The following is a 14,335-nucleotide window of genomic DNA, read 5'->3' as shown; positions in this document are numbered from 1 at the left end:
TCTTTGATCTGCTGAGCAGCCAGCAGGTCCCCTTGTTCCATCTCTGTCCTCCTCGTCCTCCTCGTCCTCCTCCGGGTGAAGCCTCTCGCCAGATGTTGCTACTCGGCCTTCCCCCTCTCCTTTTTTTTCTTGTCCTTCTGTTCTCCGTCTCTTCTCGCTCTTTGTCTGCTCACCCTCCATTACATTTTCCATGAGTCATTTTCTTAATTCCCCCGCTCCTCGATTTCCAGAGTTTCGTACTAGTTTTGTCGGTTGGCATTTGCAAACGTAGGCCGTCACCGACGCACCTTTGTCAAGTCTGGATGTCCGCGCCGCCCACCTTGCCCTCCCAACCACGCAATCCTTGGGCGTGCCCTTGGGCGCATTCTGAATTGTCGTGTTGATAGCTATCACTTTAATTCATTTCAAGACAAATTATGTTGAGAAATTTCGTCGCTTCTATTTAAGCTCCAAAATGTATGCGATGTCTGCCATTTCGATGCCGGAGCGGTTGGTGCACGTGCGCCGTTATTTTCTCCGTCCTGCGCCGGCCGCCCGCGACTCCATCCTGAAGCTATCCGCGAAACTGGTCCTCAATATTGTCTTCATCAACAACAACCGCATTTTCATTCATTCTTGAGCTTTTGAGCGTCTAAAATCAATACAGTAGCCAAATGAGTGTTTTCTGCAATTTTCACACTCATATTTGTCCTGGTTGTCGAGATATGGCGTAAGACGTTTACATCGTCGTTTTTTCAGCTCGCGTTTGCAAAGTTGAAAACACAGCACACAACACTATCAATCAACACACACCGCCACCTACTCCAAATTGCCCAAATTTATCTTCAATCAACTAGGAATTATCCATCTCCACGCCTCAAATCTACAATTATGCGCACCCCCCTGAAATTCGTCTTCTAGCTTGGCGTTTTTGCTGTCACCGCCTCCGACCTTGTCGCCATACGCAAGACATGACCTCGGCATCTTGACTTATACCGATTTTCTAATCCGCGCCCTTTGGCGGCCCGAAACTACAGTAGATAAGATATTCAGTGTACATTGACCCAATATCCGCCTCGATATAGACCCCATTTGCGGTGCCCGGAGTACCCCCTTCAATCGTCGTTTGCCAGTGCGAGGGGCAAATCGCCAAAGTTGACGTGGCGCCGACGTGCTGTATGCCCCAGGACGTCAACCCAGGCAGCAGTCGCCACAACACCAGGAACTGGGACCTAAAAGCAATCTAAAGTGTTTCTAGCGGTATGAGATCACATTTTGCGAAATCTCATGTCACCTTGTCGCACTGCAACACTTTCTGGCGAAGCCGGTAATTGCCAGACCGTCTCGTCTGGTCCGCGCGAGAAAGTATGCGCCTCAGTGCCGATTGGCACCACACCCCACGAGAAATACAGAACAGTATCGTAACGACGGAAACTTTTCCAACATATCTCTTAAATGATAGCTAATTATACAATTTTACTGTAAACGCATTTTTGCGCCGCATATGCCCGGTTGCGGTTCGACGGCCATTGGGTTCCTGGGAGCCTGATCACTTACACGACGTTGCCGGTCAGGTGAAAAGTCACGTGAGGCAATCTGCTCTGCAATGGGCCAACGGCGCTGCGTCTGCCCGGGTCCTTTTTTGATACAAATTGCCGCCAAGACAGGTATACAGAGCGGTAAGGTTCTGACTGATGCAAGTTATTTCACAATAGACTCTAATCTCCGGGCCGTATGCTGGCCTGACCGGCAACTTGTTTGCCATAACCCGTGTCCAGGCGGAGGAAGATCCGCGTTGGCTTTGCGGTGGCTCTTTGTCCAGTAAATATAGCTACCTCGAGCAGTACTTGCTCCTATCCATATTGAGTTCCTCGGTAATCTTCACCCTTGCAACGCTTCTCACGCGTCGTGGCCTGCTGCGCTGCATGTGGCGCTGTAGTCTCTGAGCCACAGTCGACGTGGCTGGTGCATCGGTGCCCCTGTCATCGATGGAAGGTGTTTTTATGGGTCCGCTTGGCTGTTGAACACGTCGCTACGAGCCAGCATTTTATATCGAACAGTTGTGCGCCGCGGCTGTGTCTCTCGTGTCTGGCCGACCCTTTTTTTTTCTCGCAGAAATCGTTCCCTTGGGGACTCTCTACTATGGGTCGTTTCTCTCATCCGCTTCCCTACTAAATTATTCCTTCCATCCCATTAAGGTAGCAATTCCTGCACTCCGACCGCCTTAACGACCGGGGAGCCCCTCATCGCCAAACTCCTGGGCCCGCCCCTGTAGCTCCGTCTCCGAGCTTGACGTTCTCCTCTCGCCCCCGACTTCCACACGACGAGAACGGGTCATCCGCGAGCTTCAGCCATGGCTGACTACACCCAGTTTCACGCTCTGGGCCATGGCGAGCAGTACGACCCCAACGACCCGAACAAGACGACCGCCCCGGCCGCGCACCAGTTTATGCCTCCCGTCGCCCCGAACCCCTACCAGCAGCACCAACCGTATGGAGCTCCCCCGTACCAAGGAGGGCCGCAGGCTCCCCCGATGAGCGGCGGCCCGTCGCCTCCCGGATTTCAGGGCGGCGCCGCCCCGCCTCAGCAGGACACGCTGGCCGCGCAGATGGGCGGTATGAGCCTCGCTGGCGGCGACACCCAGGGCACCGTTCGCAGGAAGAAGAAGGACCGCCACGCCTACCACACCGTTGAGCCCACGGGCTCGTCGCAGGCCTTCAATGGCATGCCGGCCGCCGGCGTCGGCGCCTCCCAATTCCTCAACGCCGCCGGGAGCCCCTCCGTTCCCGCCTTTGGCAACCAGTTCGACAGCCAGGGCGTGCCTCACACGCAATACGGCGCCCCGGCCCCATCACCGCTCGGTGGCGGTCCGATGAACCCCGGAAGTCCCGTCAATCCCATCGATTCAGGCGACAAGGCCGCTTCTGTCCCAGCCTCTGGCATGGGCCCGGTTTCCTCTGACGACCTCCCCAGTGTACCGGCCGCTCGCGATGCCGTCCAGCAGTACTTCCTCAAGAACATCTATCCCACATTTGAGAAGCATGTTCCGCCGCCCGCCTCGGTTTCCTTCGTTGCCCACGACCAGGGCAACGCCTCGCCCAAGTATGCTCGACTGACGATGAACAATGTGCCCGCCACTCCCGACGGCCTGCAAGCCACCGGCATCCCCCTCGGTCTCCTCCTACAGCCCCTTGCTCCTCTGCAGGCTGGCGAAGCTGAAGTTCCTGTCCTCGACTTTGGCGAGGCCGGCCCTCCTCGCTGTCGCAGATGCCGCGCTTACATCAATCCCTTCATGATGTTCCGATCCGGCGGAAACAAGTTCGTCTGCAACCTCTGCACATACCCCAACGACACTCCTCCCGAATACTTTTGCGCCACGAGCCCCCAGGGCGTTCGAGTCGACCGGGACCAGCGCCCTGAGCTTCACCGTGGAACGGTCGAATTTGTGGTTCCCAAGGAATACTGGACGAGAGAGCCTGTCGGTCTGCGCTACCTCTTCCTCATCGATGTCACACAGGAGTCTTTCAACAAGGGCTTCCTAGAAAGCTTCTGCGATGGAATCCAAGCTGCGCTTTATGGTGGCGAGATTGGTGAAGATGGCGAACCCAAGAGGCGGATACCCGAAGGAGCCAAGGTCGGCTTCGTCACATATGACCAAGACATTCACTTTTATAACATCAACGTATGTTTCTTTGTGGATTGGTTGTGCTGATCTATATGCTAACCAGATTGATAGCCCGGTCTCGACCAAGCGCAGATGCTGATTATGCCCGACCTCGAGGATCCGTTCCTGCCTCTGGGCGAGGGCCTGTTTGTCGACCCGTACGAGTGCAAGTCGACCATCACCTCACTTCTCAACCGCCTTCCCGAGATGTTCTCGACCGTCAAAAACCCCGAACCCGCCATGCTTGCAGCCCTGAGTTCCGGCTTGGCTGCTCTCGAGGCTACGGGTGGCAAAGTCATCTGCTCATGTGCTGCCCTGCCCACGTGGGGTCCTGGGAGACTGTTTTTACGTGATGATGGCAGTCATCCTGGCGGTGAATCCGACAAGAAGCTCTATACTACTGAGCACCCCGGCTGGAAAAAGGTGTCTGAAAAGATGGCTGCCAGCGGCGTTGGCGTTGACTTCTTCCTGGCCGCTCCGTCTGGGGGATACCTTGACATTGGCACGATAGGGCATGTTGCCGCCACGACTGGTGGTGAAACATTCTACTACCCCAACTTCATTGCCCCTCGCGATAGCCCCCGGCTGTCCACGGAAATCGCCCATGCCGTTACCCGCGAGACGGGTTTCCAGGCGCTCATGAAGGTTCGATGCTCAAACGGCCTGCAGATTGCGGCCTACCACGGCAACTTTGTGCAGCACACCTTTGGTGCCGACCTTGAGATTGGTGTGATTGACGCCGACAAGGCACTGGGCGTGTCATTCTCTTACGATGGCAAGCTCGACGCCAAGCTTGACGCGCACTTCCAGTCGGCTCTTCTGTACACGACTGCTTCTGGGCAGCGCAGAGTGCGATGCTCAAACATCATCGCTAGCGTCAGCGACACGTCCAAGGAGGCTGGTGTGCGTGAGCAAGGCATCCGCGCATGCATGAAATTTGTCGACCAAGATGCTGTAATCGCTTTGCTTGCGAAGGAGGCGAGCACCAAGCTCTCGACAACCTCTAGCAGCCTGAAAGATACGCGTAACTGGTTGACGGAGCGAACCATTGACATTATGTCGTGTTACCGCAAACACTCTGCCCAGCAATATCCTCCTGGGCAACTGGTCATGCCGGAACGACTCAAGGAGTTCTGCATGTACATGCTTGGATTGCTCAAGTGCAGAGCCTACAAGGGTGGGATTGAGAACACTGACCGGAGAGTCTACGAGATGCGCCTGGTCCGATCCATGGGCGCTCTCGAGCTCAGCCTGTACCTCTACCCCCGGATGATCCCCCTGCATAACCTTCAGCCGGAGGATGGATTCGCTGATGTGGAGACTGGCCACCTCAAAATGCCGCCGTGCGTTCGCGCTTCGTTCTCGCGCGTAGAGCCGGGCGGCGTCTACCTGGTCGACAACGGACAGCAGTGCCTGATTTGGTTCCACGCGCAGACGTCGCCGAACCTCATTAGCGATCTGTTTGGCGAGGGCAAGGATACGCTCAAGAGCCTGGACGCGTACACGTCGTCGGTGCCGGTGTTGGACACACACCTGAACGCGCAGGTCCGCAACATCGTCGAGTTCCTCAAGACGCAGCGCGGCTCCAAGGGCATGACGATCCAGTTGGCCAGGCAGGGCATCGACGGGGCCGAGTTTGAGTTTGCGCGTCTCCTGGTCGAGGACCGCAACAACGAGGCGCAGAGCTACGTGGACTGGCTCGTGCACGTCCACAAGGGAGTCCAGCTCGAGGTACGTTGACCCTGCTTTGTTGTTCGGTGTGTCGGTGTGCTGTACGGACTAACGAATCTATAGTTGAGCGGCCAAAGAAAACGCGAGACCGAGGTGGATGCTGCGGCGAACAGCTTGACCAACTTTGCGGGCCTTCGTCCGTCGTACTGGTAGAAAAGAGCCGGTGCTGAGGGGGGCCATACCTGTACATGTCACGACGTGATGAAATTGACACAAAAAAGGGCGAGGAGAAGGAGGCGTATGGAATACAGTGGCGGGCGATGGGGGAGGCGTGTTCAGAGATGATGTTTTTGCATTTCGTCGAGGCTTTCTTTGTAGGGAATAGAGTCGCCGCATATTTTGCCCGCCTTGTGGTAAGCAAACAATCAACCAATAGTATATTATTTTTTTCATCCAACATGACGCAAAAACCTGCCCCACGGAACCCCGGGACTGATGCAGTTCCCGCACCGGAACGAACACTGAACAGACAGCCCTCTGAACATTTGTCGTTGAAAGTTGGGAACATGGATGCTTTCCGGGACGGCGAAATCTGTATCATCATCCCCCTTCCCCCCAAGATCCCTGCTCACCGGTGTGGGCGACCAAGTCGGCCAGTCCTGCAGCCGGGACACCCCCTCTCCGCTGGTTGTCATTTTGCCTGGGCGCCAAGTTGCTGTGTCGTGCCTTTTCCACATCTCACTCGCATCTTTGCTGGGCACACTCTACCTTGTGCCTCTCCTCCTTTTCCCCTTCGATTTTCTCCCGTCTTCCTCTTTCTCCACCATGCGCACGCATAGGCCCTTTTCGCACATTGGAGGAGAAAGAGAAGGCGGAAAAGGAAAGGGGGACTGAACTCGATCCCCGCCTCGTTTCTTGTCATCATCATGGGTGCCCGACGTGGCGTTTTTCCTTTCATTATTGACAGCACTCTATTCTAGTACATTTAATTTAAACTAACAAGGAAGCCCGCAGATGCAGCCCTGGGGGATCTGCACCCTTTGTAGTTCGGGGTACGGATGGATGGAGGAGCAGCAACTGACTGTGATGCTGGCAGAAAAAGCTTACGCTGGGTTGCGAACTGACCCTTCTTGTAGAGACAAGGGGGAGGGGAAAGCGGAAAATAAAAAAAGACCAGGGACGTTTACAGCCGGGCAAGGGCCACATCCGACCCCCCCGCCATCGTTGATGGTGGGTGAGTGAAACCTACATGAAAGTGTATAATGTTTTTGGGCTTGTCTGTCTTTGTTTTCGTTTCATCAACACGCTCGGCCCCCTCCTCTCCCCTCATCGCCTCCGATTTGTACGTACAGCGTTCTCTCTCTCCATCTCCAATCTCACACCCTCTCACTCTCTCACAGGCACATACACTTACACCGCGAGGAGGACCTACGACGCAGTCGTCCAGCCAGACGCAGGGGACAAGTCACCTGCTGCGCCTCGCATGCGTTGGCGCCGCATACGCCGCCCACCCGACTCCATAACTTGGCAACTAACATGTACCAGGACTCGCTTTTCGTTTCCGTCAAATTCCCAGCGAAAACTTTCTTCTTACGTATCCCACCATTGTTCTTGCATATCTCCCAAATGGGAGCGGAGTCATCGATCCTCAACCTCTCCTTGTCTTGGCGGGGGTGAACAAGGGGGAGGGGGTCAGCGGGAATGCCAAGAAAGTATAACGTGTAGTTGTATATTTTTCTTTCAAATGTTACTAGCAGAGAAAAAAACTGTAGGACGCCTTCTCGATGGGGTAATCGTCTTTTCAACGTTTATATTTTCAACCGTAATTTCGTATATTCCCAAGTTGTTGCTTTTTACCTCTTGTTGGCATGGATGGATCGGTTATAAGCTGTGACAAGAAACCAACACGTCGGGAAATGTCGCAAACTAGAGAGCGAAAACCTAAAACAACTCATTTCCAACGTTACTCTCATGTAACCAAACATGAGGGCTCGGCCGAGTCGTGTCGTCACATCGGAACCAGCAACACACAGACACCGACAACAGCCACTACCCGCTCGTCATCCTCGTCTCCCTCGTTGCATTCATCTAGTACACGTTGCAATATCGGCCATGTCAGGAACAAAGGCACCGTGCCGAGCATGTATTTTATATATAGAAGAAAGCAGAAATAAAAAAAGAGAATACGTAGCAACACTTTGAGAGGTGGTGTGCAGCTTCAGAATAGGGCATCCTCCTCTCCATTAAAACGTCATCAACGTTGGGGGACAACTTGTCCTCCAAGCTCATCCTTTTCATGGACAGCCCACGTGAGCAGGCCAAGGCTCTTCACTTGGCGGCGAGACACGGCTCCTGCAGGTTTCAATCAATGACAAGAAACCCCCCGGCCGGGGTGGTGAGAAAATGTCTTGGAGCCGTATGCACGCAATGTGTTCGGCCCCCCTTCCCGCCTTCTTGGCTGTGATGCTGTCGCCACCCATCCGCACCCCTGTAGCCCAGCTGGGCAGGCATCATTCCCATCTGGATTGATTGGCTCAGCCGGTAATCATCTGGAGACCATACCGAGGATCTGGCTCGCTGATGACGCGCTGAATCTCGTCTGCATCAAACACACGTTGGAAGGTGACCATGTCCGGAGGCGCGTCCCTCAGCAGCGATCGCAGATCGACGCCGCCACTCCTCGACTTGGTCCTGCTCTTTTGCTCCTTCTTGATCAGTTCCTCGATGATGCACCGTCTAGTATTCAGGTCGGGGTCCTCAAAGATAAAGAAGACGTCTTCAAATTGACCGCGCAGTTCTGGGTCGAAGAGGAGGACCTCACGCCAAATCTCAGCCAGTTGCTGTGGCGGATTGCGGCAGCCGTTGCCCAGGCCGAAATCGCCCACGACGACGCGATCGTAGCCGTTATAGTGACAGATTCGTAGAGCGCCGCGGATCTTGTCTTTCATTTGCTGGCGCTCCGCGTCGAATGAGTACGATGTTCCGTTGTCTTTCAGTCTTGGCCAGCGAGTTGGCGGCATCGACAGCACAGGCAGGTCGTACCAGCGGTCGAGTTTCTCATAGCGGTCATGAGGTCCGCGGCAGACGACGACTGCGTCGGAAAATATACCGCCCATGGTTGGAATGGGGTAGTTGCTCTCCTCCCTGGTCTGCGGTAGCGGCGTTGAGAGGGTTGCAAATAGGTTGCTGCGCCTGCAGAGCTTCTCTTCGTAGAGGAGCGAGCCGATTTCCCAGTCGCCTCCAGGTCTACGCTCATTGGCGGCGCAGATAAATGGGATGCGAATTCGAGGGCCACCTTTACGCTCGTTTTCTTGCGTGGCCAGGAGTGCATACTCTATGGCTCTCTCGACGGGGTCACCGTACTCGATATGGAACGAGGGCGGGCGTATACTGGGCTGCCGCTTCACGGGCAGCTGCAGCAAAGGCTCTCTATATAGAACCGAAAAAGGCGGATAGATGTGAGCGTAGTTCGCATTGAGTAGGGGAATGAAATTGCGTTTCGTATCCAAGGCAACATCGGACGGCTTTGGACGGCTAGAGCGGCTAGACTTGCCGGGAACCATCTTGTCGGATGAGTGTAGCGCTGGTATAAGTGCAGTAAAGCAGGAATGAGAATGAGTGTCAACTAGCCAACGGTTAAGAGGACGGGTTCGCCGCTACAACAAAAAATCATGGAGGAATTCTCGGCAAATGAGGGGACGAGGGCGTTTATATAGCGTAGACGGCACGCAGGGTAGTGGCTTGTGTTGCGTACCGGTGGTGTATGGATTGGTGTATGGATGGATGGATAGTGAGTTGGCGACCGACAACAAGCGCCGGCCGGGAGCAAAAGGCGAGTGAGGCGAGCAGGGAAGGGCGAGACGGGGAGCTGTCACGCGGCACAACAAGTCAACATGGATCAAGAATAGACCACTAATGTTTTGGAGCAACCCGAGAACAAGCGAAGCAGAAGCGTGCAAGGGACAAGGGCCTGGTTGCGAGCAGAGCCGGGCACTGATTGAGCAGCCACAGCACCCGTCCACGGACAGACAATCAGCGCCATGAACAAGAGGCGAGAGTACGGATACGGATAACCAAGTGGCTGTTTGACAGCGAGACAAAAGACTGGGGGCCACGCGAGAGAGGACTAGCATCCATCCGAGTTGGCGGGACCGAGGAGGAGGAGAAGAAGGAGGAGTAGGAGGAGATGAGAGCGAAAAAAGATTGGTGGTGAGAAAGAGAGGGTGGAAGGGCCAATTGGGTAGGTACAGTAGGTAGGAGGCAAGGTAGGCAGGAGGTAGGTAGCCGTGCCAGACAGCCCACCCGGTAGGCAGCGGGCAGCGGACAGCGAGCAGCGGACAGCTGCATCATAGCTGTGAGATCTGACTGGGGGACAGGCCAGGAAGCTGGGCATTCCATCCCAGACACTTCGTGACAAGCTGAGGGACAGCGCAGAGGCGTGTTGGCGGCAGGTCTGCAAAGGATGGATGGGATTGCGAAGTCGGCACTGGCAGGTGAGGATCGGGCAGGCAGGTAGAGGCAGGGTGGGACAAGTTACGGCCGGAATGGAGGGGTGGGAGACTCAAACGGAGGACGACCAGGAGGAGGAAGACCAGGAGGAGGACGACCAGGAGGACGACCAGGAGGAGGAAGGAGGAGGAGGCGGCAGCGGAAGTTGGGAGCATGAGGGACGACCGACGACACCTCCTTCCCACCCCTCGTTCCCCCACCTGTGGCTTGAGAAGTTGGAGGGAGAGTGACATCTCGTGCAGCTGCAAGAGGTCCAGCCGCAGGCCCTGGACCTGGGATAGATCTGTGGCACACCCATCTATCATCTATCTGTGCTTGTTCAACACACAGCACGCGGGCGAGATTCGGCGGTGCAGCGGAGAGGGTGGCTTGTGTTCTGTCCAGCTGTCGCCCAACGAAACGACAGGGTTCACAAGGAAGGGTGGTGGCATTTCTTGCCAGCCGTTGCTCAAATGTTTCGGCATCTGAAGAAAAAGAAAACCCCTGCCCTTTTGCGGCCTTTTTTTTTCTTCTTCTCCTTTGCGAGCCGCCCCCGGCTAATTCGAACAGCGATCTGAGACGGCCTGAGACAGCAGCCGAGCCACACGCACGCACAGAAGGATGGACATGTTATGTATAGGTACTCCGTACATAGGTATGTGCGAGGGCGGGCGGGTGTTGACCGTCACCTTATTTGGTAGGAGTAGAGTGCGCGTAAACTTGCAGAAGAAGGCGAGAAAGGCGAATATTCGCAAGGTATGTATGGGCCGAGGAGGAAAGCAGCATGCTGTTGTTTGCTACAAGTATTGGTCGTTGTCGGCGAGGGCATCGGGTCAGCGAGCCAACGGCTTCGACGGCTTCTGGTGGTACGTGGGGGGGCTGGCTTCACAGTTAGCGGCGGATTACCTGCGGATTATTACCTGGCATAAGCCGACATACCTTGTATATCTAGTCGGAGATATGGTACTGCATGCATGCTGATGATGGGCGATGAGAAACGTGGTGTGCCAATGGTGGGTATCAAACGGAGGCAACTGGATGCCAAGACGACAGGCAGGCGGAGACAACGAGGCTAGAGCGTCATCTTTGCTACACTACCTTGCTGTCTACCTCTTCGGAGCTGTAAAACTTTTTGCGATACTTGATAGACTGACGGTTCGGTCTGCCGGGATTGGTATGGTGTTTCGAGTAGCCTGTCCTGTCATTCGGTGTACTATGTATTGCATGGAATTCGTGCCAAGTCATCACTCCCAGTACCTTACTTAGACTTATACCTGGTACCCACCCAGTCCAGGATGCAACACGAATCGCCTATCTACACCCATGTCAACAAGGCTGACATGGAAAAAAAGAACATGTCAAAAAAAAAAGGCTCATTGATGATGACACGCGCTCATGTCTGGCCCCGTGTCATCGGTTGTAAGTAAGTAGGTAGGCAAGACCTGCGTAAGCGAACCGACCGAAAATCGTTGGCGACAAGGTTAGCCGGACTGGGGGAGGATGCCACGGCGCTGCTCGGCGCCGGTTCCTGCAGGAGCCCTAGCAGCCGCCCCGGTCAAGCCACGACGTCGCACCATGTCTTCTTGGGCAAGACGGGCGAGATGGGTAAGGTACTGGTTGGAAGGAGGAGGAGCTCGTGATGGTGGTGGTGGTGGTGGGTAGGAAGAGAAGAGGTTACTTCAACATTCCAGGCAATGGCGGACAAGAGCTTGGACGAGGCGACACATTCACAAGTCTTCCACGAAATGGATGAAGGGTGGTAAATTGAACAAAATAGGAATAAAATTCAGAATTATTTGAGATAATCCAAAGGCAAAACGAGCATATACTCGCAATATAATTCTGACTTTGTACAACTCAACAGCAGCCTTCTTTACCTTATCGAGGTGGTTGTACCGAGGCACCCGAAGTAGCGCCACATTCACTGCCACATCCACTGTACTTGTTGGGTGTCGCTGCGGCGCGTCAAGCCACAACAGGTACCGTCCTTGGGGGACTCAAGCGCGTAACAAGTCACCCGTCCTCACGCCACAATATACATACATATGTACATATCAAAGCCACGCATCCATCCAGGAAGAAGGAAATTATTTCTTCAACTTTCAGACTAGTTTTACTAGACGCAGTAATAATAAATCATTTTTGAATATATTTCAAACCTTTCTTCTCATGTACAAGAAAACGATGAGCGGCAACTAGAGCGACAGCTCCTGACCACCCACCACAGACGCTCGTTCAGGCACCTCTACGGTACAGGGCCAAGGCATCCACCGTAACCTCATTTTTCGTCAACCGCCTCAACCAACCCTCAACGTCAACCAACGACAACGCAAGCACGAAAGCCACTTTCACCGGCAGCATCACACCACAGTAAATACCGCCGCCTCCATTTTTGCCCCGGATTGCCGCATTCTTCATCGGGACCATCGCGCGCTGCCTCAACCGCCAACCAGTTCCTGCAGCCTCCCCGTCTCCCGGCGCCCGCCACCACTCAACCAGCAGGGAGAGGACCTTATCCATGATAGTACCCTGAGCAAGCTCTCCATGTTTGCAGCGCGCCGCTTGCGCTGGCCTCGCCCGCCTTGCGGACAGCCATGCGCTCCCCGGCGAGCCTACTCGGCCTCCCTCCCGACCGGCGCCGTGTCCGCCGCAAGCCGTGTCCAGACCGTAGCGGATCTCAAGGAATTTCGGCCGGCTCAGCCCATCTCGGACGTCCAAGTTTGCGGCTGGGTGCGCTCAGTGCGGAAAAGCGCCGGTGTCCGCTTCGTCGACGTCACCGACGGCTCCTCCATGCGTCCAGTACAGGCCGTCGTCGACAAGTCCCTCGCATCAGAGTTTGTCCCCCCTTTAACTACAATCGCCACTCCGAGCCTTGACCTCTCGCTAAACGCTCCTCCCAGAATTCGACCAGGATCAGCAGTCCGCTTGCGCGGCACTTGGAAAGACGGGTCAGGTGTCGGGCGAGATCAGGCCGCCAACCCCGACGCGAGTGAGTCGCCGGAGACGGAGCCGGCGGCCTATGAGCTGCAAGTCGAACATGTCGACATCCTCGGCCCGTCCAACCCCCAGGTATGCTTGCTCCTGCCCACAGGCTCACCCGCCAAGGTGTGCTCTCACTCACACCCAAGCCGCCTAGACGTATCCCATCCAAAACAAATACCAAACCCCCGAAAGCCTGCGCAGCATCTCACACCTCCGGGCCCGCACCCCGCTGAACAGCACCCTGCTGCGCTTCCGCTCAGACGCCACTGCCCTCCTAACGCAGTTCTTCTTCCACGAGCAGTTCCAGCAGACGCACCCACCCATCATCACCTCGTCCGACTGCGAGGGCGCCGGCGAGGCCTTCACGGTGCAGGTCCCCGGCTTCAGCGGCGGTAACGGCAAGGGCGGCAACCAGCACTTCTTCCGGGACCCCAAGTACCTCACCGTGTCGACGCAGCTACACCTCGAGGCCCTGGCGCAGGCGCTCGGCAACGTGTGGACGCTCTCCCCCACCTTCCGGGCCGAGCGAAGCGACACATCGCGCCACCTAAGCGAGTTCCAGATGCTCGAGGCGGAGATGAGCTTCGTCGACGGCATGGAGGACGTCATGGACCTGGCCCAGCGGATGCTCGTGTCGCTGACCGTCGGGCTGCGGGAGCGCCGCGCGGCCGGGGAGCTGCGCCGCAACCGGGGGGATGCGCGCGAGCGCGCGGAGAAGCTGGCGTTTGAGGACCTGGAGAGCGCCGAGGTGCTCGCGCGGCGGTGGCGCGGCATGGCGGTGGCGCGGCGGTGGCCGCGGGTGACGTACACCGAGGCCATCGAGATGCTGCGGCCCGTGGCGGGGCGCTTCGAGCACGAGCCGGTCTGGGGCGCCGGGCTGCAGTCGGAGCACGAGCGGTACATTGCCGAGACGGTCGGCTACGACGCCGCGAGCGACGCCTACCGCCCCGTCTTCGTCACGCAGTACCCGCGCGCGATCAAGGCGTTCTACATGCTCAAGTCAGCCGACGCGCCGGCGGGCGGCCAGACGGTAGACTGCTTCGACCTCCTGGTGCCGGGCCTAGGCGAGCTTGCGGGCGGCTCGATGCGCGAGCACCGCCTGCCGGAGCTCGAGGAGAGCATGAGGCTGCACGGGCTGCCCGTCCCCGCCGCGCGCCAACCCGCCGGGAGCAGCAGCCTCGGCTGGTACCTGGACCTGCGGCGTTGGGGTTGCCCGCCGCACGGCGGCTTCGGCCTCGGCTTCGATCGGCTGCTCAGCTACCTCACCGGCGTACCCAACGTCCGCGACGTAGTGCCCTTTCCACGCCACTTCGAGCGCTGTGACTGTTAAAAAAGAGCAAGCACTTCTTTCTTTTTTCCCCTTGGCTGGGGCAGAACTCCCCATCGTTCGCCGAAATGTGGACAGGTTTGCTTGCTTGCTTGCTTGCTTGTCTCACCCACCCGTGTGTATCGTCACACGGAGGTGGCAAGTTTGACAAAGGCATCTGCACGGGCGTTTTGTGCTCGTCTGGTGCTGCCCTCGCTTCTCGGGAAATGCTTCCGCCGCAGATC

The 14,335-nt window shown here is 56.4% G+C and overlaps 3 protein-coding genes across 3 annotated transcripts; 2 read left to right on the top strand and 1 right to left on the bottom strand.

Moving 5' to 3' along the window:
- Positions 1-2,332: 2,332 nt before the first annotated feature.
- Positions 2,333-5,527, top strand: ISF_03902 (Sec23/Sec24 family protein; the record flags this gene model as incomplete). The annotated part of the gene is made up of 3 exons (XM_018847508.1): positions 2,333-3,661; positions 3,716-5,374; positions 5,438-5,527. The coding sequence occupies 3 exons, from the start codon at positions 2,333-2,335 to the stop codon at positions 5,525-5,527; spliced, it is 3,078 nt and encodes a 1,025-aa protein (XP_018705088.1).
- Positions 5,528-7,848: 2,321 nt separating this feature from the next.
- ISF_03901 (hypothetical protein) lies at positions 7,849-8,877 on the bottom strand (the record flags this gene model as incomplete). Its single annotated transcript, XM_018847507.1, has 1 exon — positions 7,849-8,877. The coding sequence occupies one exon, from the start codon at positions 8,875-8,877 to the stop codon at positions 7,849-7,851; it is 1,029 nt and encodes a 342-aa protein (XP_018705087.1).
- A 3,469-nt stretch (positions 8,878-12,346) lies between these two features.
- On the top strand, positions 12,347-14,114 carry ISF_03900 (Aminoacyl-tRNA synthetase, class II (D/K/N)-like protein; the record flags this gene model as incomplete). The annotated part of the gene is made up of 2 exons (XM_018847506.1): positions 12,347-12,871; positions 12,939-14,114. 2 exons carry the CDS (start codon positions 12,347-12,349, stop codon positions 14,112-14,114), a joined length of 1,701 nt encoding a protein of 566 aa, XP_018705086.1.
- Positions 14,115-14,335: the final 221 nt, after the last annotated feature.

Source organism: Cordyceps fumosorosea (assembly GCF_001636725.1).
Source record: "Cordyceps fumosorosea ARSEF 2679 chromosome Unknown scaffold_8, whole genome shotgun sequence".
Classification (NCBI taxonomy): domain Eukaryota; kingdom Fungi; phylum Ascomycota; class Sordariomycetes; order Hypocreales; family Cordycipitaceae; genus Cordyceps; species Cordyceps fumosorosea.
This window is presented reverse-complemented; position numbering and strand designations above follow the sequence as displayed.